This window comes from Miniopterus natalensis, chromosome X (assembly GCF_054644295.1).
Source record: "Miniopterus natalensis isolate mMinNat1 chromosome X, mMinNat1.hap1, whole genome shotgun sequence".
Lineage (NCBI taxonomy): Eukaryota > Metazoa > Chordata > Mammalia > Chiroptera > Miniopteridae > Miniopterus > Miniopterus natalensis.
Window position 1 is genome coordinate 51,031,898 of NC_142103.1, and position 25,086 is coordinate 51,056,983.

General features: G+C 35.3%; 1 protein-coding gene across 8 annotated transcripts in view; it reads left to right on the top strand.

Moving 5' to 3' along the window:
* ATRX (ATRX chromatin remodeler) overlaps positions 1-16,835 on the top strand; it is a 263,885-nt gene extending 247,050 nt beyond the window's left edge. For all 8 annotated transcript variants that reach the window (XM_087813462.1, XM_016207255.2, XM_087813461.1 and 5 more), the window contains 5 exons: positions 9,766-9,915; positions 10,760-10,885; positions 11,630-11,725; positions 12,699-12,827; positions 13,932-16,835. In XM_087813462.1, the coding sequence (XP_087669588.1) occupies positions 9,766-9,915; positions 10,760-10,885; positions 11,630-11,725; positions 12,699-12,827; positions 13,932-14,210 (780 nt within the window). In that variant the 3' untranslated portion in view covers positions 14,211-16,835. The remainder of the gene's footprint in view (positions 1-9,765; positions 9,916-10,759; positions 10,886-11,629; positions 11,726-12,698; positions 12,828-13,931) is intronic.
* Positions 16,836-25,086: the final 8,251 nt, after the last annotated feature.

The window sequence follows — 25,086 nt, forward strand, 5'->3', positions numbered from 1 at the left end:
TCCTTGGTTATAGGACTTCTTTTCAGCTAGTCTTCTGTTGGTCATTTAGAATGATTGTTCTATAATTTAGTTTTAATTCCAGTTTGGTCCTGGGAGGATGTGAATGTAGCTTCCACCTACTCTGTGCCATCTTGGATCTCTAGGAAGTGTCTCTTTTTGAAGCACTAGAAATATCTTTTACTCAAGATCATGGAAATTCTGAAGTTTAAGATACTAAGTTTGTATTCAGTAAATGCTCATTGAATAAATGAATTAAGTGGTGGGAACTTTTTTGACTTAAGAGACAAATTAAAAGATATATTTGTTCTCTCTAGATTATAAACTTCCCACTAGTGTATGAAAGCAGTGATTGTGTCAGTGTGTCCTCATCACTGTATCCTCAGCACCTGGAATAATACCTAACCATAACAAGTGTTCAATAAAAATATGATGTGTAAACAAATGAATTTTTCTCCTAAAATTGCAATCTGACCATTGTAAGCCAATGATTAGCATGCCTTTAAAGTAGCATTTTTCCTTATGTGTAGTCCTTGGACTAATCTGCATCTTGGTAAAAATGCAGGCTCCTAACTTCATCCAAGATCTACTGAATCAATTTCTGGGGGTGGGCCCTAGGAATCTGTATGTTTAACAAGGCCCACCACTGTTGTGGGTACAAGGTATTTTGTGGCATGATTTGCCTTTATAATCCTTATCAGCTAAACCTTTGAATTTAGAATAATAATGAACAGTAGCTAACATTAAATGATTTTTATGCCAGGCACTGTATTGAATCACTTAATCCTCATGGCCACCTTACAAAGCGAGTGCAGTTTATTTCTATTTTATAGATGATGAAATTATAGCATAGGCAAGTGGTGGCACCTGCATTAGATCTTAGTGTCATGACTCCAGAGCCCATACTCTAACCACTATACTATTGTGCTGACATCAGTATGCTATATAATCATACTTCAGACTTCTGGAAGAAGTAAGTTGAAGCACTCTCTTTTGATGACTTCATACTTTTCTTCTTTTTTTACTTCCAAAATGTTTTTTCATTGAGATATAATTGACATATGCATATAATATAATGATTCAATATATGTATATATTATGAAATGATCACCACAATAAGTCTAGTTAACATTCATCACCACATGTAGTTGCAAATTTTTTTCTTGTGATGAGAACTTTTGAGATCTATTCTCTTAGTAAATTTCAAATATATAACACAGTATTATCTATAGTCACCATGGTATACATTACTTCACCAGAACTTACTCATCTTATAACTGGAAGTTTGTACCCTTGGATAAACATTTCACCATTTTACACATACACTCCCAGCTCCTGATAACCACCACTTTAATCTGTTTTTATAAGTTCAGCTTTTAAAGTTTTTGTATATAAGTGAGATCATACGGTATTTGTCTTTCTCAATCTGACTTACTTCACTTAGCATAATATCCTCAAGTTCTATCCATGTTGTTGCGAATGGCAGTATTTCATCCTTTCTTATGCCTGAGTAGTGTCCCATTGTGCACATGTACTGCATCTTCTTTATCTAGTCCTCTAGCGCAGGACACTTTGGCTGTTTCCATGTCTTGGCCACCGTGAATAATGTTGCAATGAACATAGGGGTGCATATATCTTTGCAAATACATGTTTTTGAGTTTTTTGGATATATACCCAGGAGAGGAATTACTGGATCATATGATAGCTCTACTCTTAATTTTTTGAGGAATCGCCAGACTGCTTTGCATAGTGGTTGTACCATCTACATTCGCACCAGCAGTGAATGAGGGAGCCCTTTCCTCCACAACCTCTCCAACACCTGTTATTGCTTGTCTTGCTGATAATAGCCAGTCTAACAGGTGTGAGGTGGTAACTCATTGTAGTTTTGTTTTGCATTTCCATAACTGCTAGTGAGATTGAATTTCTCTTCATATATCTATTGGCTGTTCATATGTCTCCTTGGGCGAGGTGTCTGTTCAGGTCCTCAGCCCACTTTTTGATTGGATTGTTTGTTTGTTTGGTGTTGAGTTTTATGAGTTCTTTATATATTTTGGAAATTGAACCTTTGTCGGAGTTACTGTTTGCAAATATCATCTCCCATCTGGTTGGTTGCCTCTTCTTTTGTTGTCAGTTTCTCTTGCTGTGCAGAAGCTTTTTAGTTTGACATAGTGCCATTCATTTATTTTTGCCTTTACTTCCCTTGCCTTTGGGGTCAAGTTCATAAAATGTTCTCTATGACCAAGGTCCATAAGTTTGGTACCTATGTTTTCTTCTATGTAACTTATTGTTTCGGGTCTCACATTTAGGTCTTTGATCCATTTTGAGTTAATTTTTGTACATGGGGACAAACTGTAATCCAGTTTCATTCTTTTGCATGTGGCTTTCCAGTTACATCTGACAGAATTTAATCACTCTCTTCACCAAAATACTTTCTTCTCTTGTTCAGCTAACTGGGAGAACTCTACAGGTGTTCTTTACCACTTTCTCTTACTTCCAGCACCTTTTCCAAAGATCTGAAGCAGACTTTCACTTTAAAAAATAATCAGTTATTCCCATACAGAGAAAGGGGTTTTATACCTTAACGAAATTTTTCTAATGGAAAATTCAGAAATTACCTGATATCAGAATTGTCCTAGAAAATCTTAGATATATGGCCATCATAGTTATAGAAGGACCAATAGGTCCTGTGCATGTATATATGTTAAGCAATTTTTGCTGATGCTTAAAGGGTAACTCTCATTACCTAACATGAAAGCATGATTAGTCTAAGCAATTTATGTATGTGAGAGTCAAGTCAATTTATTGCTCTTATTTTACCGAAGACTGAGGCACAGAGAGCAAGGGATTTGTTAGTAAAATTTCTTATATTTATGTAAAGATAAAGTAGCTTGTTTAACTTTTTTTCCTTCTCTTTTTGAATTCTAACTTTGCTTCTTAATAGTTGGGTGATCTCCCAGAACCAGTTCCCTTACTTCACAGGGACAATACCACCTGTAACTCATAGGGTTGTTGTAAGAATTAAATGAGAAAATGTATTTAAAGGAACATAGCACAATCATTCAATATGTATTACTCCTTTTCTCTCACACCTTGTCTTACCCTGTGTTTTTGAAAAAATATTAATCTCTTTTTACCCATCATCTGTAAAACATTCTTACCAGAAATATTTGCCATAAATCTAATTAAGCCTTTGGAGTTAATTTCCAGTTTACAGAATATATAAGAGATAGGAGTTCAAACATACCATTGGGAAATAAATCCAGAATGAGGGGAAGGGAGATGACTGTACTAAATTAAAAGAAACTTAACAAAGGGACACAACCACCAAATGCAGTGGGTGTACCTTCAGTGGATTCTGGTTTGAACAAAGCACCTATCAAAGATGTTTTGCAGACAACTGGTATAATCTGAATATGGGTGTGGTATTAGATGACGTTGGGGAATTAAGAAGTGCCTTAATTCCATTTTAATAAATCAGTTTCTCAATTCCTTTTTACTAAATCAGTTGATTCCAGCAAAATTATATTGGTCTTTATATTTTAAACAGTGTCATCATGAAATTGTTGTAGAGAGAGATCTGGGAAGCAAGGCTGTATGTATGTCCTTCCACTTTTTCCATTTTTATTTAGGGGAGTTCAGAAAGATATAACTAACATGTTAGAATGATCAGTGATTCTGAATTAATATAGGTACTTAGGTGCCACAGTATCTGTATATTAATTTCCTACAGTGTTTTTACTCAGTTGGTTAGGTTGGCTTATACAAATATGTCTTGTATCATTTCTAGGAGTAGGAGCAATGGGAAACTGAAGCTGTGATACTTTAAGGGGAATTAAGTAGGAGAATGCCTCACTTCCGTCTCTTCATTTGCTAATGTTTCCATGACCAAGATTTTTACATCACATTATTTTTTAAAATATATCTTTATTGATTTCAGAGAGTGGAAAGGAGAGGGAGAGAGAGAGATAGAAACATCAATGATGAGAGAGTCATTGATCGGCTGCCTCCTGCACGGCCCCGACTGGGGATTGAGCCCGCAACCCGGGCATGTGCCCTGACCGGGAATCAAACCCCGACCGCCTGGATCCTAGGTCGACGCTCAACCGCTGAGCCACGCCCGGCCGGGCTACATCAAATTTAATAGTTTGGGCCCTTAAAGGAATATAAATTGTTAGAGAGATTTGGTTAATGTACAAATCACTTAGATGACCTTATTTTTTTTGCCACTCTACCTTTTATCTTTTCAGTCAATGTTTTCTTTAAGATGTAATTTGGACTGCCAAATAAGTAGCTGCTTTCATTCCTATTTTGTATATCTTCTATTTCCTTTGTATAGCACACGTATAGTTGAGTTAAAGGATGTAACAGTGTTTATGAAATGTAGAGAAAATATGAACTCTAGATTGTATAGCCTGAGAATTGAGTTCCAATTCAGGCTCTACTTGAAAGCTGTAACCTCTAGAAAGTCACTACAGTCATTTAAAATTAGACTGACACTCTACAGTGACTGGCATGTATTGTAATAATGATAATTAATTTTAAAGGTTAAATGCTAAATATAGTATCTAGTTCTTTAAATGTTAAATTGAATAGAAAACATTCTTATCAAAGGAGACTCTGACTTTTACCCTTCACCAAAGTCAGTCCTGCCTTTTCTTTCCCTGAAAGTGACAAGTTGTATAGTTGTCACTGTCTTATTCATATCTACAATTTGGGAACCTGGATATATTTATAAATGCTCTTTGGCAAAGGTTATGTACACTTGACCTGAAAATCTGATACCAGGTGGTACGTGAACTTCATTCAGTAGCTATCTAGTTACTTATCAGGTATGTTGCAATTTTTTTCCAGTGCCCCTTGGGAAGAAACGGGCTTCAAATTTGAAAGTAGATACTTTTTTCACCAGGAATATTAAGTTTTTTTTGTTGTTGTTGTTGTTGTTTTTTACTAAGAATCTATACTTATTTAGGTAATAAAAGGCATTTTTCATAGCTTTTTTAGTGGGTCCTATGGCACTTAAGTATTCTAGTGATATTTTATTTTCAGATATTATAAAACTCAAATTCAGAGTCATGGCAAGCAAAATATTTTGAAACATGGCAAACCCCCACCCCCATCCCCAGGCAAAGCCTTGATTGTTTTTTAAAAATTTTATTTTCAAGGTTGAATTTCAGAATTAATTAGATGAGAATTTTTGTCAGTCTGCCAAATACTTTAAACTTCTAAATAAATTAACTTTAACTTTTAATTTATCATTAACTTTGTTTTATTAATTGAACTAGTCATGTTTAAAGCTTAAACTAATTTAGGTTGTTAGCTAGAATATAGCCCATGCTTTTCCCAGCCTGTAAGTCTTCTCACTTATTTAAGGAAAAATAAAGTTTAGACAAAGAAAAGTAAAGGTACACATTTGGATGTAATTTAAACCTCATTTTGATGACTGTTGGCCTAGTGATTTTAGATTCTGTTCCAGTATTGTTTTCAATAATAGTGTTACTATAGGAACTAATATAAATGCATGCTTCAAGGGGGAAAAAAAATCTCTCCACTGATCGTGTTGTATATTGGGATGAAATTTTTCTTTATTAACTTTTGTAACTCACTCTAAACTTTGCAAGACTGTTTTTCCCAAAGAAATATTTGGAGGATCTTGTTACAAATACTTTTTTGCCCTCTTAATCACATCATCTGTTTCTTGTATTGACAGTATGCTGCAATTAATTTAAAAGGGAAAAGATGCAGAAAGAGTTTGTTTCAGGAATCCTGTATCTTCTTTCTCCTATCTGTGCTTCATGCAGTACTCTGGAGGAAAGAAAACTTTCTGCTTTCCTGCTTCTAAACTGAATAAATGGTGTTCCTGTAAAAGTCAGTTAACTTACATATAATTTCTTTCTTTTGTTAAAAGGAAGATTGTGGTAAACATAATTGTCTAAGTCCTTGAGGATTATCAGCATAATTATTGTACGAACAAGTGGTTGAAATACATTAAAATGTATCCATTACCTTGTTTCATTGCAAATTTGGTAATTTTAAAAAGTGGCCTAAATGTCTTAATAAACTCTTATGTAAGAAAAATTAAATGATAAAGTGTATCTACATAATGCCTTATTATTAAATGTCATTAATAATATTAAAAATGATGATGGTTGTATTTGAGATAAAATGATAGCCATGGAAAGATATTAAGGCAGAAAAGATTTCAAAACTGTAAACTATGATCCCATTTTTATGTAAAAGTGTGTATATATGTGTGTAAGTGTAAATGTGTGGAGGAATATACAACAGATGTTACCGGTAGTTATCTCTAGGTTTTATAATAGAATATTAGCATTGTTTTCATTAAAGTTTTTTTTTTTTTTAAATCCTTTGAAAAAGAAGTGAGAGTTGTGACAAGTAGAAGCAATATGAATGGTTTTTTTGATTTGTTGTTAGGAAGGAGGTAATGTTTAGGAAAAGGGTCCAAAATGTTTTAGTGATCAAAACGAAGTCACATGCACTTTTCCTCTGACTTGCTGGCATTTTAGTTGACTACAGGTCAAAGGAAAGATAATGCATGGCAGAAGCTGAATCTCTACTATAATCTGACCTTAATTTGGTAATCATGTTTGACTAGACAGGATAGATCTTAAATCTGGAATTGGTGGGGAGAAGATATTAAAAGGTTTTAGAAATGTGATTTCCTACGATGAATATCTCCTGAAGATGAAAATGGTAAAATAGTTCATGTCAGGTTTAGGCTAAGCATGAATTGGCCTTTCACAAGTTTGTGTCTGAGCATTGTGTTTGTTTCAGTTTTTATATTTTCTTTAATTAAAAAGTAACATGCTTCTTTTAAAAAAACTTCAAAAAGTACAAAAGTATTAAAAGTGAGAAGAAAAAAAAAGACCTACTTAGGTTTCTCCCTCACCCAGAATCCTCCAGGGGATTATCTTTTTTTATCTAAGAAAACAGATCTGAGAAATAAAGAACCGTGTCTCAAGAAAGCAGGCATTCTTTATAGTATGATAGAATGATCACTTGTTAGGAATCAGGAAATTTAGCTTCTAGTCTCAGCTAGTCCTTATTTTAAAAGGGTATATATGAATTATTTCTGCGATTCTCAGTCATTCTGTTACACATGTGAGCAGAGAGTATTTCATATTTAACTTACCATCATAGCTAGACTAAGTTATTATCCAGTGTTACAGAGAAAATCAGTAGCATAGCTGAAAATAAATTCAGCTCCTAGCACACAGTTCTCTTGGTCTTTCCTTCAGGTTGCTTTCTTAGAGAAATGACGTGATTTTTTACTATGTTTAAGAACAGCACATTGCCAAACAGAAGTAAAATTAAGGACTTCTACTTTGTAATTTATTTGGTATTTTGTAGAACAGCTGACTTTCTATTTCATGATCACTTGCTAAAAATAATAGTCATTGTTATTTGGTTTTATTATATGCCTTTTCCTTGAGTTATGGTTGGGGAGTGAGCATGGGAGACAAATGTCTAAAGAAGCATTAAATTTTTTTTGAAATTTTAAAAAATCAAAACCAAAAATATATATAAGCATATTTTAAAAAATAATTTAATTCAGACTGGCCTATCTCCATGCCTGCTTGGTCAGTAACTCTGGACTTTGGAGATCTATCTAGTGATGATAAACCTGTTCTATATGGTATAGGCCAGAGAAAGCAGCTTTGATGGGAGATTTCTGCACTAGTGTGGGAAAGAAATGTTTAGTTAACATTTCAAAAGAACTCAACCTGTTAACATGTATGTATTCCATCAGTAGATTTTCTTGAGCTCTCTCATTTGTACAGTCTTAATGTTTTCTGTTTGCAACAAAAGAAATAACACATGCATGTCAAAATGAATTATAAAATCTCAGTTAACAGCAGTATCCATTAAGAAAATCAGTTCATTTTCTTTCATGAAATTATGAAGTAATTACTTCAGATGTTTATTGGGGTAGCAAGATTAAAAGTTTACAAGATATCAAATATCAGAATATTTAGGATTAGTGTCAGCATTTGCTTTTGTACAGAAAAAACTTAGGGCCTCATGATTTAAATTTTTCATCTTCAGTTATTTAACAAACATTTGATTTCCTACTAGGTGTTGGACCTTATACTCTCATAGGTATGGTTAAAGGTATGAACACAGAATTCTTTACAAGTTGTAGGCTTTGTCTATGCTAAAACTTATGGGGGCATTAAGAATTACTAGATACAAATTAAATTTAATTTTCTATATACTTTTCTGTACCTTCCTTTGACCAGTAAATATTTATGTTCCTTCACTAAATTCACACTTAATTTAGAAAGCATGTTCTAAGGGAACTTGCTATTAGAAGCTGTGGAAAATCATATTGCTAAGTGAGTGAATCAATTTGCCATTTATATATTCAGGTTTTTATCTGTGATTTCTTAATAAATAACTTGTGAATATTTAAAAATTTTTATTAGCAAGTAACATATCTGTGATTCACTTTAATCCCCTCTTACCAATCTCTTTTTGTGTGTCTCTCTCTCATAATCATAATTACATAGAGCACAAGTTTGGTGTTCTTACTGAATATATAATTGATCCCAATTTTTAAGCTTTTAATTTTTTAACTTTGAAAGACTGACTTAAGCCTGGCCAGGCGTTGCTCGGTGGTTGAGCATCAACCTAGGATCCAGGCGATCGGGGTTTGATTCCCGGTCAGGGCACATGCCCGGGTTGCGGGCTCCATCCCCAGATGGGAGCGTGCAGGAGGCAGCCGATCAGTGACTCTCTCATCATTGATGTTCCTCTCCCTCCCCCTCTCCCCCTCTCCCCCTCTCCCTCTCTCCCTCTCTCCCTCCTCCCCCTCCCCCTCCCCCTCTCCCTCTCCCTCTCCTCCCTTCCTGTCTCTGAAATCAATAAAGATATATTAAAAAAACAAATAACAAAAGACTGACTTAAGACACTGTGACTTTGAAAAAAAGGCACTATGATAATAAATTGATAAATAATGTATATCAGTCTAAATTTGACCCATGGGTCCTTATAGTGCAATTTATATTTGACTTTCCTACAATTGAAATATAAGGACTATATGTTCCAGTTAAACTGTCTTGTAGCTGTTTAATTTAGATTTGGTTTTTGTTAGTACAATAATTGGTAGCTAAAGTGATTGTGAAAATAAAGTTGTTAAATAATGTATAAATAGGAGTAGCTATGATTTTTAACACAAGCATCCAGCGTAATTTCTGATTTAAGAAGACTTATGTTAGCATTTATTATGAACTTAGAACAAAGCACAAAATATGTGTGAAAAAATTTAGGAACAAGTGCCCTGGCCAGTGTAGCTCGGTTGATTGAGCATCGTCCCATACACCGAGAGGTCACCCTTTCAATTCCCTGTCGGGGCATGTGCCTAGGTTGCCGGCTGGATCACCAGTAGGGGGCATGCAGGAGGCAGCTGATTCATGACGTTTCTCTCAGCGATGTTTCTCCCTCTCCCTCTTCCTTCCTCTCTTTCTTAAAATTAAAATTAAAAATTAGAAAAAAGTTGAGAAAAAACCTTTGAACACTGAAGTGAAAAGTAGCCATTAAAAAATCGACTCCCTAAAACATGCTATATAAGCGTGAAATTCTTACATAAGAGGCTGGTGTTGTTTAGCGACTGTTTTCTAGGTAATTGATCATATATATCAGAAATATATATAATAGCCAGTTATATATATTAGTTTCTAGTCTAACAGTACACCAAATATGATCCAGAGGGAGGAAATAATTCTATGTCACTTCAACCCATCTAAACAGGACACCATACTTGCAGAACTTCTTCAGATACATAAAGAACACATTGTAGGATATCATGAACATGATTCTCTTTTGGACCACAAAGAAGAAGAAGAGTTGACCGAAGAAGAAAGAAAAGCAGCTTGGGCCGAGTATGAAGCAGAGAAGAAGGTAGGTCATTTGAAATGCTTTTTGGTTTTTGTTTTGATGTTAGTCATTTGAAAAAGCAGTGAGGAAGAAAAAGGTCACATTTGAAATGGGTGAGTCTTCAGGAACCAAGTCCCTGGATATGAGAGTCTGTTTACAGGCTTTGGCAACCTTTGGTGGTGGAGTGGGAAGGGAGGAGAGAAGAAAATATTTTCCACTTACAGAGTAGTAGCCCCATTTCTGCTTAGCACTGGCTGAATTGAGAGATTAGTGGAAAGGTATATATTTAGCATCACTTAACTCCCATCAACACCCTCACTGCAATAACAGACATACAGGAGCTTAGAGTTTAGAGGTAGGAAAGATTAAATGTTTTAGCATGTGTGCTATGAAATCTAAATTTTGATTGAATGTGTATCAGAACACAAAAATATTTCATTATTGGACATTAATGTCAATCTCCAGCAGCAGCTTTATTTAAAATAATTCCATGTCTGTTTCAAACCAACCCACTTGAGGAAAAATGTGCCCGAGCATGGGAAACCTTATACTAATACATGAATTCTTTTTAAACTCCTAACTCATTGTACCAAACTTCTTTACCATTAATGTGATGTTAGGAGTCTCATCAGAATTATGAGTTGCCCCATTCTGTGGGAATTATCAGAAAAAGAGTACACCTTTAGGGGTTAAAGCTTTCTTTGTAATAAGATCTTGGTTTTGAGTGAAAGGGGTGTTTTCTTTGTGTGTGGAAGTGTTAATAATTTCCTAGATCTGAGAATATGGATTCTTTTCTAAACCAGTAGGTGATGTAGAATTTCAAGTTTTAAATCACAATGTGGGTAAGTGCATATTTTTTTGTTTTTAGGGACTGACCATGCGTTTCAACATACCAACTGGGACCAATTTACCCCCTGTCAGTTTCAACTCTCAAACTCCTTATATTCCTTTCAATTTGGGAGCCCTGTCAGCAATGAGTAATCAACAGCTGGAGGTAAGTTGTGAAGTACAAAAGTAGTTAAACTTGAATTAAAGGCAATTTCAAGTACCCTGTTTTTGAGGGTTCCCTAGGCAGGAATATCACATTCTCTAAAAGATTACCTCTGAATAGACCAAGAAAATTTTCTTTTATTTGTTGACCTTTTTGAACCAGCATAGTGTAGTAAAATGTAGTTTGTTAAGAGCACAAGGGAATCAGGCCCTGAATTAATGTAGTCTGAATTACTTTATTTAAGGAACAATAGGACAGCTGACTGGGTAGGGAAATAGCACTTTCTTCAGTTATAAAATATTTTGATTAAACAAATTTCTTACTTAATGTTTGAAAGTAGGGTAAATGCATACATTGATTTACATTCTAATGCCATGTAGTTGCAACATTGAGTATATGATAATGCCCAGTATTATGAAATAATTGATTTAAAACTAGAATCAATTATGAAGTAAATAAGAAAGATTAGGTGTTATTATACCAATAATTTAATGATTTAATTGGATCTGTGATTTCCTTTTTAAAATGTGCTTATGGAGTCATTTAAATTATTAAAATATTGGTTCAATAAAACCCATACTTTTATCTTCCTAACAAGACCCTTACTGATGAGTTTTATTCTACTTTATTGATGCTAAAGTTTGTTGTTCTTTTAAATTCTATAAATTGGCAAAGGGAAGAACCCTTAAACTTCAAAACTATATTGTCTTTTATGCCCTATGTAACTTATTTCTTACACTCTTCTAGGACCTCATAAATCAAGGAAGAGAAAAAGTTGTGGAAGCAACAAACAGTGTGGCAGCAGTGAGGATTCAGCCTCTTGAGGATATAATTTCAGCTGTAGTAAGTTAATTGGCAATTGTCTTACTCCAACTTGAAATTTGTGTTCTTTCCCCCACCATTTGTTTTAATTTTTAGTTGTCTGTTTCACTACTTCTGTGAGGAAAAGAGTGTAATTCTTATAACTTGATTTGCAATAGTAAAACACTAGTAAACTGGATAATAGTGGGAAGGTATAATTCAGCAGTTTTACCTAGGTGTTGGCACAAAAGAGAAATGGCTGAAATCTAAAAATTGGGAGGTCAATCTATCATAGAAATGTAAGCATTGTTTACATAAACGTATTTTAATGATCAATTGCACAAATTAAATGCAGTTTTATTCCAGAGATAGCCAAGCCTTGTACAACAGTGGAAAACTTAGTGCCCTGCTTTTTATTTATTTTATTTTATTTATTTATTTTTTTTATTGATGATAGTGTTACAGATGTCCCCCTTCTTTTTTCTCCCCCTTGCTCCCCACCACCCAGATCCTGTCCCACCCCAGGCCTTCACCACCCTATTGTCTGTGTTCATGAGCAATGCATATATGCATATAAGTTCTTTGGTTAATCTCTTCCCTCCTCCTCTCCCCTCTTTCCTCTGAGATTTGTCATTCTGTTTTGTGTTTCCATGCCTCTGGTTCTGTTTTATTCACCAGTTTATTGTGTTCATTCGATTCCACATATAAGTGAGATCATATGATATTTTTCTTTCTCTGACTGGTTTATTTCGCTTAGCATAATAATCTCCAGGTCCCTGCATGCTGTCTCAAAGGATAAGAGACCTTCTTTTTTATAGCTGCATAGTATTCCACAGTATACCTCAGTTCTTTAATCCATTCATCTACTGATGCACACTTGGCATCGTTGTTTTCTTTTTAAAAGAATAAAAGGAAAGGGAGAAAAAAACTTGAAAAATACTGAATATCTTCTAGTAGTTTAATTTTTTTCCTTAGTTCTACTGCAATAGGTGTAAATAGAAACTTTTTCTTTTAGTGGAAGGAAAACATGAATCTCTCAGAGGCCCAAGTACAGGCATTAGCATTGAGTAGACAAGCCAGCCAGGAGCTTGATGTTAAACGAAGAGAAGCAATCTACAATGATGTATTGACAAAACAACAGATGGTAAGAATTCTGAGTATCTCTTGGTTATGTTTCATTTTCTTAAATTTATAATAATGGGTTTGTATGATGTCTGTGTCAGTAACCATGCCTCATATGGATGGATGGATGGACATGGTTATTTCTGGAAGAAATTTTGTCAGAAAACCTAGTAATGTCAAGGAAAGTTAATATCTTTTGTTACAGAGGAGCAGCATCTTCCCAAATGAGTCCCCTTGAAGTTTATATATGCTATCATGCATATAATTTTATTTTTTATATATCCTGGACATTTTAAAAAGGAATTGTGCTTGACTTTTTTTTTTTTTTTTTTTTTTACCATATTTACCATTTTTAAACAATTTCCCCAAATAAGTATACTTTTAAATATATTTAATTTGAGAGTAAAGAATGGAACTCTGGATGATATGACACCGGTTCCTACTAAATTATGTTATTCTTTACAAGGCCAGCATTATTTTATCACTACAAAAATAAAATGTTGCTTTGGTTTAAAAAAAAAAGGATAGCATATTCCAGGATCCTTGATCATCTTTCCTAGCAGTTGTTTGCCAGCCATCTGCCTTGCACTGGGAAATTTCAACTCTTGACACCAGAGAATCCATTTCTGTGGCATGAATTTTACTTAGAAAGCACTGTAGAGTTGTGTGGTTTTAAATTATCTTAGGAAATTTCAGACATTCCAGGTAGGAATTATCCCCACTGTGAGTGCTTTTTCCCTTTGGTATTTGTCACTAAAAATGTTCATTTATGTGTCATAATGTGAAATATTCAAAAGAATGGCAAAAAAAGGAGACTTGACAAAAAGTGCTGTAACTAATACTTGAGACTAATCACAGTGCAAGACAGGTTACTATGACAACTACCTAAATGCTGCTTGCAATACAATAGTCAAGTCATTAGGAGAATTTAGCCCTAAATGGTGTTACTAACTGGTTTCTACAGTAATGGCCCTGTGAATGCCATCAAATTAGTAATGGTGATAACAATAATGTGTTTTCCTTTTGGTATGGTACCCCCCTAACAAATTGATTTTAACTTAAAACTTGATACTTGCCTCTTTGAGACAGGTCATGCACTTGTAACAGCTCCCTTTTCTCTTTTTAGTTAATCAGCTGTGTTCAGCGAATACTTATGAACCGAAGGCTCCAGCAGCAATACAATCAGCAGCAACAGCAACAAATGACTTACCAACAAGCAACACTAGGTCACCTCATGATGCCAAAGCCTCCAAATTTAATCATGAATCCTTCTAACTACCAGCAGATTGATATGAGAGGAATGTATCAGTCAGTGGCTGGTGGTATGCAGCCGCCACCATTACAGCGTGCACCACCCCCGATGAGAAGCAAAAATCCAGGACCTTCCCAAGGGAAATCAATGTGATTTTGCACTAAAAGCTTAAAGGATTGTTAAAATCATAGAAAGATCTTTTATTTTTTTAGGAATCAATGACTTAACAGAACTCAACTGTATAAATAGTTTGGTCCCCTTAAATGCCAATCTTCCATATTAGTTTTAAATTTTTTAAAAATAGGGCATACCATTTCTTCCTGGCATTTGTCAGTGATGTTGCCTAGAATCTTCTTACACACATTGAGTACAGAAGATATTTCAAATTGTTTTCAGTGAAAACAAGTCTTTCCATAACAGTAACAACTCCACAGATTTCCTCTCTAAATTTTTATGCCTGCTTTTAGCGACCATAAAATTGTCATAAAATTAATGAATTTAGGAAAGAATACAGATTTATATATTCATTCTTTACATATAAAAACACACAGCTGAGTTCTTAGAGTTGATTCCTCAAGTTATAAAATAATTTTGTATTTAATCCATTTCTTGAGTAAAGTGATTGAAATGGTTTTAATGTTCTTTTGACTGAAGTCTGAAACTGGGCTCCTGCTATATCGTGTCTGTGACTGAAAGTTAGAAACTAAGGGTTATCTTTGACACAGAATTGTGTGCAATATTCTTAAATACTACTGCTCTAAAACTTGGAGGAGTCTTGCAGTTATCTTAGCATTGTATAAACAGCCTTAAGTACAGCCTAAGAAGAGAATTCCTTTTTCTTCTTTAGTCTTTCTGCCATTTTTTATTTTCAGTTATATGTGCTGAAATAATTACTGGTAAAATTTCAGGGTTGTGGATTATCTTCCACACATGAATCTTCTCTCTCCTGGCACTAATATAAAGCACATCTCTTAACTGCTTGGTGCCAGTGCTAGTGCTTCATCCTGTTGCTGGCAGTGGGATGTGGACTAACAAAATCAGGTTCTAGCAATTTAGGAGGTTAAGGATGACATTGTGGTTGTTAAGTTCACACCCTGTTTTATAACAATATCAAAATGGCAGAACCATTGCTGACTTTAAGTTCACATGAGGAATGTGCTTTAACAATTCCCAGTACTATCAGCATTGTGAATTAATTCCTTTTAAAGATAAGGATCACTGGCTTCGATGCTCTTCTTTTCTCTCATGTTCTTTTACCCCAACTTCCCTATGTTTTCTTAAATTACATCTCAAAGTTCAATATTTTTTTTTTAAAGTTTAGGTCTGTGAGGCAATTTTCTGATCCAAATTAATTCATGTAATACCCTTTTGTGAAGTTTTACTAGAAAATCACTACATTGTTGTTTTTCTTAATCCAGGCCTGTAAAAATGACCTATAAGTTTATTCATGTATAATTTGGTTGCTTGAGTTTCTTAAAGAAAAAGATTGTTAGACTATGGGAGTCAACTTAACATGACAAAAACATTTTTGAGATGATGATATAACAGGTAGTGGAAACAGCTAAGGAATTCTAGAAAAAAGAAAGCTGAGTGGAAGATTGGTATGCTCTAGGTATCACTGGATTAGAATGAATTTAACATTAGCTAAAACTCTTTTGAGATGTTTGGATTATTAAGAGATTTCCATTTTTATCTTGAAAGAACTAGTGGTTTAAACATCCAAGAGCACTAGGTTTGTGATAAGGAAACTTGTGAGGTTTGTTGGATCCACCCCCCCCCACCTCCCATAATGAATTTTCACTAACAGATTCCATATATTTGGATATTATGCCAGCCGTATAATCAAATTTATTTAATTGGTGGGGGTAGGGGGGGAGATGTATGTTTACTTTAGGAGAAATGAAAAAGACAAGACTTATGAGATAAATATTTGAAGACAGTACACTCTGGCCAACTGTCAGTATTTCTACAAGTCCAGAATACTTTAAACCTGATTTATTAGACCTGGGAACTTTCAACATGGTCTAATTACTTGCTCAAAGACATAGAAGTGAAAAATTTTAGGCAACCTTCTAAACTGTTTTACCATGATGAAACTATGACTTAATAATACATAGAAGGATTAATTGGAAATAAGAGAGTTTGAAATAAAACTTGGACCACTTTGCATACACTCTTCTCACTTGACATTTTAGCTACATAATATGTACTTTGAGTATAACATCAAGCTTTAACAAATATTTAAAGACAAAAATCACATCAATAAAATACTAAATGGCTCATTTTTATATTTGTTTTAAATGTTTTAAATAGTTGCAATGGCTTAAAAAAATGACGATTTAAAATGTTGCTTGTAATACAGTTTTGCCTGCTAAATTCTCCACATTTTGTAACCTGTTTTATTTCTTTGGGTGTAAAGCGTTTTTGCTTAGTATTGTGATATTGTATATGTTTTGTCCCAGTTGTATAGTAATGTTTCAGTCATCATCCAGCTTTGGCTGCTGAAATCATACAGCTGTGAAGACTTGCCTTTGTTTCTGTTAGACTGCTTTTCAGTTCTGTATTGAGTACCTTAAGTACTATAGAAAAGATGTCACTTCTTCCTTTAAGGCTGTTTTGTAATATATATAAGGACTGGAATTGTGTTTTTAAAGAAAAGCATTCAAGTATGACAATAATACTATCTGTGTTTTCACCATTCAAAGTGCTGTTTAGTAGTTGAAACTTAAACTATTTAATGTCATTTAATAAAGTGACCAAAATGTGTTGTGCTCTTTATTGCATTTTCACAGCTTTTGAAAATCTGTGCATACATTGTTTCATAGAAAATGTATAGCTTTTGATGCCCTATTTAATGGCGGGTTTTTTGCACATTTAGTTATTTAATGTTGGGAGGTCAAGAAGTTTGGTTTTTAAATTTGTTATATACTAAATTATGTAAAAGGAGATCTTTAACCTCAAAAATAATTTACATACCAGGAAGCCTATGTGTGTTTGTGTTAGTTTTGGTTGTCTTTGTGTAATCCAGCACCACCTCTGCTTCCCAAGAGCTGCATCACTCATTGAAGTCAAGCAGGACTACTGATACACACTTGATAAAAAAGCTGCTTACCATCCCAAAGCCATAGGAGGTTGATGGAAAACCTTATTACCTGGCCTCCAAAGAAGCTGAATGTTTTGTAGTCTTCCCTTAGCTATGCCCATTCTCTCTTTAGTATCATGAAATCAGATACATATTTCTGCGCCCCAAACAAAACTTTAAAAACAATTATTTATCCCAGTAACCATTGTTTCTTTTTGGCTTATAGATACTTACTCTAACAATAAGAGAGGTCATCCTTTTACATCCTTATTTCTCTAAAATTTATGTTCAGATTATTACCCACCTTATTTCACCAGACTTATTCTCAAGTGACTTTTGGCTATCTCAAATCAAATCTGCCCTTAGAAAAGAAAGTTCTTCCACCATTGCATTGAATTTTTTTTTTTTTCCAAAACTATTCTGTGCCAGTCTCAAAGGAGTGACCAAGTTTCAGAAATGCTTTTTGTCTGTGCAACATTTTATATATGCTGTTATGTTGAGGTGAATAAAATTTAAAAATCCAAAATACATACTGTTTCTAAGCTCAGTATCTGCCAGGTACCCAGACTCTGCCCACATCACTCATGTTGGTTATAATAATAGAATGGCCCCTCTTGCTCTCGTCTAAGAGTTTTACTCCCCAGAGTATATACTGCCAAAGAAATAATGTACAATGTAATATTGCCATCTCTTTTTGGAATAACCTTCCTAACACCTTTGTGACTACTTGGCTAAGGGGATCGCCCTTCCTTCCCCTCACTCTAGGGATCTGTCTTTCTGATAGTGACCAGGACACACCACCAAGGAAGACAGCATATGAATTGAGGCTTTTATTAAAGATAAAGTGTTAATTGAATGAAAAGCTGAGATAAATCCTAAAATACTGCAGACCCTCTTTAATACTTAGAACTAGCACATATTCCAAGCAGTCTCTACCCAGTAACACTTTTCCACATTCTGCTCCAGACCATTCTGTCCTTGTTTCTCCCTGACAGAAACATGCAAGGAAGAGGGAGCTTGGCCCTAATCTCCTTTAGCTAATCATATCCGATGACTACCAAGAGGCTTCTACCTATTAAAGAGACTCGGCCCCCTCTGTATAGTCCTCACATCAAATATGAGTTGGTTTTCAAGAAAGGTGAAGAGAGATGACTTATCAGATGCAAGAATGGGATTCATTTCAGGTATATGAAGAGAAAGTGTGGTATTGAAAGAAAAGGAACACAGGTAGAGAAGGATCAGGAAAGAGACTAGATTGGAGTGGATTGATGGACGGCCTTGAAATCATGAATGAGTAATTCAATACAGAGGATAACAAGGGTCTGTGAGGCAGCTAGTGTGTTCAAAGTAGCTAGTAAAGATGGTGATTTGGGCAGGGGTAATTTGAATGGTTTAGAATGCAAGGTGAAGAAAGATTGGAGACGGGGAGATAATGAGTCCAGGCATTCAGTGACGGACTGCAGATCATTTTAAGGACAAAAGGCAAAAAATCATTAGAGGTTGCATAGAATTCTTAAATTGTAAGAAAAACCTGTTATTTCTTTTTACCCTTTCCCAAGGAGCCCACTTTGTTCAGGGTTTTTTATTTTACACGGAAACTTTCACCTACTCTTTATTACTCTTAAATCTAGTGATAAATCCATTAATGGCATTTCTGTTCTTAAATTTTCATTACTCCTAATTATACTCTTACACATTTGCAGGAAGTGAGTTTGGTCCTTTTAACTAAGTTGAGTGTAATTCTATTTCTTTCCTCAAGCTAACTCTTCAAAGGGCTAAATCCATTCCTGTTACTTTTCCTTGAGACCCATGTATTCCAAGTGCTAGTATCTCTTGGGAATGCTATATTTATCAGTTTCTATTGGGGTTTTCAAAGTGCTTTGCAGTTATGTATTAACCTGTATATGACATTTGTGAGAAAAGTGAGAAGAATAATTACATTTTCTTCACGACAGTTAAGCTAAAAGACCAAAATCAAATCCATTGCACTTAGTAGGCAGAAGACATTCTAGTTCACTTGAATTGCCTAGGCCTTTCATATCTCATTTGAAAATGGGACTATAATAATGCTTAATTTCTTGAAGCCAAGAGACTGGACCAAGTGATTTCCTGTGGTCCCTTTCAGCTCCAAGAGTTAGGGTTAACAGTGAGCAAAGCAGTTAGAAGCCAAAAGGCAATGTGTTTGTCTAAGTTTACACAGTAAGTTTGTGAGCAGAATTAGAAATCCTTCCCTTTTGACTAACCTTTACTCTCCCTTTACTAAGCTATACCTTTCTTTTCCTCTGTTTAGAAAATGAGAAGTCTGACAGGCATTTTAATGACAAAGCAGATAAGTCAAGTTGTAATTGGCTCTAATTACCACTTCCACAAGCTGTAACCTTTATCTTTGCCCAGAGGCACTCTCAGAGCTGGGTTTCTTAACTGCCTCTGGAACTCAGCTGAAAATGAAAAAAAAAAAAAAACATGTTTAAGGATCTGACTCATATCTTGCTTGCCTGATTGGGTTATATACATGTCAAAACATTAAGGTAAATATAAATCACCTTTTGTAAAGTTGACTGTTAAGCAAGAAATTGGTAACTTCCCATTCTAGTATTCATAACTGTAAAGCCCAAATTAGGCCAATATTTAAATTGTCTGGTCTGGATGAAGTTTATAGTGAGTAGGAGTTTATATTAACTCAAGTAAAAACACATATGGCATACTTTTCAAGCTGCGGTTTTTATCAAGAGTCGAATCTTGTGAAAAAACTATGAAAACTAATAGAAGAAAAGAGTGAAATAGTAATTTTTTTTTTTTTTTTTCTGTAGCTGCTTGTCCCCACATGCCTGTAGCAAAGCAGGTAGGAGCCTGTGTCTAGCCTCCTGAATACATTTCAATGAAAACAAAACCAAACTGAAGAGAAAGGAAATGTGGTTAATATGATCATCTGAGGTCTGGTTAGTTCATTCCCAGCTCTTAGTAGGTTTTCAACAATACAGCATGGAGGTTGGGGTTCAAAGGTATTAATAATACAGGCTTGTTTGGACACTATCCTTAGCAAAGTAAACATTTTTCTATTAGGAAATTTTTCTGCCCCTTCTTCCCACATCTTGCACACTCTACTGGATGTGCTAAGCTCAAATGAAGTACCTGCCTGCGATTTCCCCCCCTTTACTTATCCAAATTATCCCCCCCCCCCAAACCTTTATATTCAAATGCCTCAATGTGTGAGGGGTGGGGAGGGGGGTTAGAACCATAGAAAGCTACAAATGCTAGGGATCTTAGAGACCCTGTGTAGCCAAGCCCTCTTCCTTTACAATCAGGAAAAAAAAGTCCCAGAGGGGAAAGATGCCCAAGGGCATCCATGTTTTCTAGTTTTTATTCCACTTCTCATTTCACTCCATTAAGATGCCTATTACTCTTGTATTCTGATTCATTTTTTCAATCTACCAGACCACATTAAGATTTCAGAATAACTGGTACTGAACTAAGGTTTAAAATGAGAACTGTTTGTGGAAATTAGAGAAGTATGTGAACTAAAATGAAGGGGAAAGAAATTTGTGTGACAACTATAAAATGGGAAGACCCCTGGCATATCCCCTAAGACTTTAATTTGGTGTCCAGGGCATTAGCTTCAGGATTTTGTTTCAGAGGGATATTTAATTTATTTAGAAGTTTCTTTCATCACACTCGGCACAGTTTAGACAATAAGATCTAGAAGAAATGTTTCACTTTCTGGATCTCAGTGTCCTTCATTGCCAAGATTACAATTATTCAGCCTTCCTCAAATGAGGCAGGTTGATGTAACAAGTACTTCAAAATCTTTGATTTCAAATTAGAAATACTGCTGTATTCACAAGGAAACAAAGTCCTGCGTTAGTGTAGTGATCTCTGTCAGAATAGGGGCGAATATTCTTGAGTTATAGAGATGTGCCACAAGGACCATGAATAGTTTATATATTTCCAAAACTAAAAAAATGCAAAATGGCTTTAATATGCTAGAATTGGGGGGCCTGGTTCTATCTGTAATCTTGGATAAGTTACTTCACCTCTCAGAATCTTCTCTCGTACTGCAATATTTATCGAATGCCTATTATGTGTCAGACATTATGACTAGTCACTTTTGTAATTCCTGTTTTACAGATGAGGAAATAGTTTTAAATAATTATTTGCCCAGTGTCACATGACTAATCAAAAGAGGCAGGATTCAAAAGTATGTATCTAATTCTATGTTTTGCCACAAGCTTGCAACTCTTCCTAGAACCACAATTTAATCCAAACCTTTTGCAAACTAAAGTACCTTGTTATTTTTTTCTTTTGCTTATCAGCTCTCACTTGTCTGCTTTTACTTTAAACAGGGTTTGAAAGAAACAGAATACTCCCTTTGGTGTTTTCAAGGAAGTTCCTTCTGTTCCTCTTCAGTGCTGTCTAGAAGGTTTGGCTTTCTCCTTTCGTTTCCTTCTGTGATCCAAACTGAAGTGTCTGAAAAATCCAGTATGACTACTTTAAAATATGTTTTCAGATATCAGAACTCATTTTGAATGTAGTGGCATCCTCACAAGGTCAATTAGGCACCATTTGAGAATCCTCAAAGTAAAAGAAGTATTCAGAACTAAGTATATTTTTCATTTTTCCACCTGATAAAGTCTAGGTACCATTTAAGCAAGGCCTAAAAGAGCTAGAATATGGAAATGTAGAAATGAAAAAGGAGGGCACCTTAGAGGAAACAGCAAACAACACATGTAGGCAGCAAAGAACAGAACTTGGGATAGTTCCAAGAAATGCCATGCTTCTGTACTTGTGCACAGAAGGTCACAACCCTATTTAAGCCAATAGCTTCTATAATGCACAATTTGTAATTAAATGGTGTGGTAGGCAGAATAATGGTCCCCCAGTGTCCTAATCCCCAGCATTTGTGATTATGTTAATTTACATGGCAATGGAGAATTAAGGTTGCAGGAATTAAGGACTTAAGGTGGCTAATCAGATGACCTTGAGATGGGCAGAGTCACCTGGATTATGGAATGGGCCCAGTGTAATCACGGTGCTTAAAAGTGGAAGAGGGAGGCAGAGGGAGAGTCACAGGCAGAAGTGACTAGGAATGGAAGGCCCAGAGAAATGCAAGGCTGCTGGTTTTGAAGATGGAGGAAGAGGCTCATGAGGCAAGGAATGTGGATGGCTTCTAGAAGTTGAAAAGGGTAAGGAAAAGATTCTCCTCTAGAACCTACGGAAAGGAATGCAGCTCTATTGACACCTTGATTTTAGCCCTCTGAGGCCCATGTCAGACTTCTATCCTACATACAGAACTGTAAGATAATAAATGGTTGTTGTTATATGCCACTTAATTCATGGTAATTTGTTACAACAGCAATAGGAAACTAATACAAATGGTTATTTGTGTGATTACTCAAAGTCTTGCTCCTGTGGGATATAATGTGAGCCCCTGAAGGGCAGATACCCTGTTTTGCTCACTTTAATATCCTCAGCACCTGACAGAAAAAGTGTGAGATAAATGTTTGATGATTTTCTGTGTAAATGTCAGTCATATATTACCTGAGAACATTATGGCAATGTCAGTACCATCAAAGTCTGTTCCCTAAATGTATATGTATATCTCTTTCTTTTTTTCTTTGGATCCCTTTGTCTTTCTCCTTCCCCTTCTTGATTCTCTCTTCTCTCTTCCTTATTTCTTTCCCAATTTATTTTTTTAAATTAAATTTATTGGGATGACATTGGTTAATAAGATTATATAGGTTTCAAGTGTACAGCTTTATGATACATGATTTGTATATTGCATTGTGTGTCCACCATACACAGTCAAATCATCTTCCATCACCATATATTTGGCCCCCTTTACCCTTCACTACTCCTACCCTCCTTCTCTCTGGTAACCACTATACTGTTGTCTGTGTCTATGGCTTTTTGTTTATTTTTCTTGTTTGTTCCTTTGTTGCTTTCAGTTTTGTATCCCATATATGAGTGAAATCATATGATTCTTAACTTTTCTGTCTGATTTATTTCACTTAGCATGATATTCTCAAGATCTATCCATGTTATCACAAATTCTGTACCTGTTTCTTAATTGGCTATAACCAAAGACTGAAGTACATCTCATAATTCTCTATTATGTTTATGAAATAAGGTCTTACATTTTCTAGTCATGTTATTTAAAAGAAATAATATAGTTTATTGTACTGAAAATAATCACTGTATTCTCAATGGCCCTTCATTTATTACTTACTTAATTTACACCAGTGAGTGAGTGATCCTTGATAGACATTTCTTATTTCTGACTTAGGATGGTGTATGAAACCCAGGGACAGAAACATACCACAGAAGCTGTCCCTTTGTACCCACTGGTGGGACCTTGTTCCCTGATTGCATGGCCCACATAACGTAATTTCTTCTCTTCTGAGAGGAAATTGTTTGATGTCTACTCAGAAGAAATCAGATCCCCATTAGAACCAGAGTTATTCAGTTTTTTCCCTCTGGCTTCATCCTCTGGTTAGTTTGATCATAAAGATGTTTAATATTTGAATGGATAGAATGCACTGGAATCCTGAGGAAGGCATAGCTCAACCTGTTCCATTAAACATAATAGCCAAATGCTCTGACTAATCCACAGAAGATACTTACCTAATGAAAGATAAGACTTCTGGTGAGAAAGTTCTTGAAGTTTCCAGTGTTCAAGAACATTTAAGGAAATCTTCATTCCTAGAATTGAAAGGACCCCCAATAGTTCCTTCCATGTTTCTCAAACTTTAATGTATGGAGAGCTTGTTAAACTTTAGATTCTGATATAGTAGGTCTGAGGTGGAACCCCATAATTTGCATTTCTAACAAGCTCTTGGGTGATGCTGATGCTGCTGGTCCAGGGACCACACTTCGAGGAGCAATAAGATAGTGGATCTAGGGCATTCAGTATAGGAGATCTGCATTTTGCACACTGGAACCAGAAGGCAGGCATTTCTAGAACCAGAGCCTCAAGGAAGGTGTCTGAGCTCCCTTCTCCATTTAGGCAGATGGAGAGCCTTGGTCACTCATGTACTGGGGTTCCAAGAACCAAGGGCTGGGCAGAGTATAGTGGGCCTGGCCTTCCCTGCAGGGGGAGGGGTATGGAGTCAAGGGAAATAAGGCAAGCATATGTATTAGGGTAATTAACCCTAGCTGCCAAAGAGACAAAGCCCAAAAGCACAGAGGAAGTAGTTTCCTGGCCTCCCTGTTGTATGTGTGCACATATACCAAAACACAATTTGAAAACCATTATCAGATAAGTAGGAAAAGTCTGGAATGATATACACCAGGATGTTAAAGATGATAGAAAATGAAGATACAGCTGTTTTTGTTTTCTTCTTTTTGCTTGTCTTAATTTTTTGATTTTTTTTCTTTAGTCAAAAAATACTTGTATAATATTTCAAAAGCTACTTTAAAAAAGGCACATATATACTTTCACAATAAGGACAAAACCTGCCCATTAATATCTTGCATGTAATTTTTGTTTAAATAATGATAGTATATCTAACATTTATCAAGAACTTACTATACTCCAGTCACAGTCCTAAGTGTTCTACGAATATTATTTCATTTATTACTTACAGCAGTCCTGAGGTAGGTACTGTAATTCCCATTCCCTTCCCTTTTGTAATTGTGAGAGCAGGCGCAGAGAGATTAAGTGACTTACTTAATTTTAAGGTAAGTGCAAAGCCAGAATTTGAACCCAGGCACTGATGGCTCCAGAGCCTATGCTCTTAAACACTACTGTATATTACCTTCACTAGAACGTGTACATAGCATCTTTTTTAGGTCTCAAAGTATCTCCTACCCTAAAAACAAATGCATAGTTGTCTTTTCTCTGCTTCTTCCTCAAGCCATGGTCATATCTTTTCTTCCAAACCTTTGAAAATTGTGGTCTCTACTTGCCGCCTGCAGTTCCCTTCACTCTCCTCTTCACTCCTCAGGCCTGGC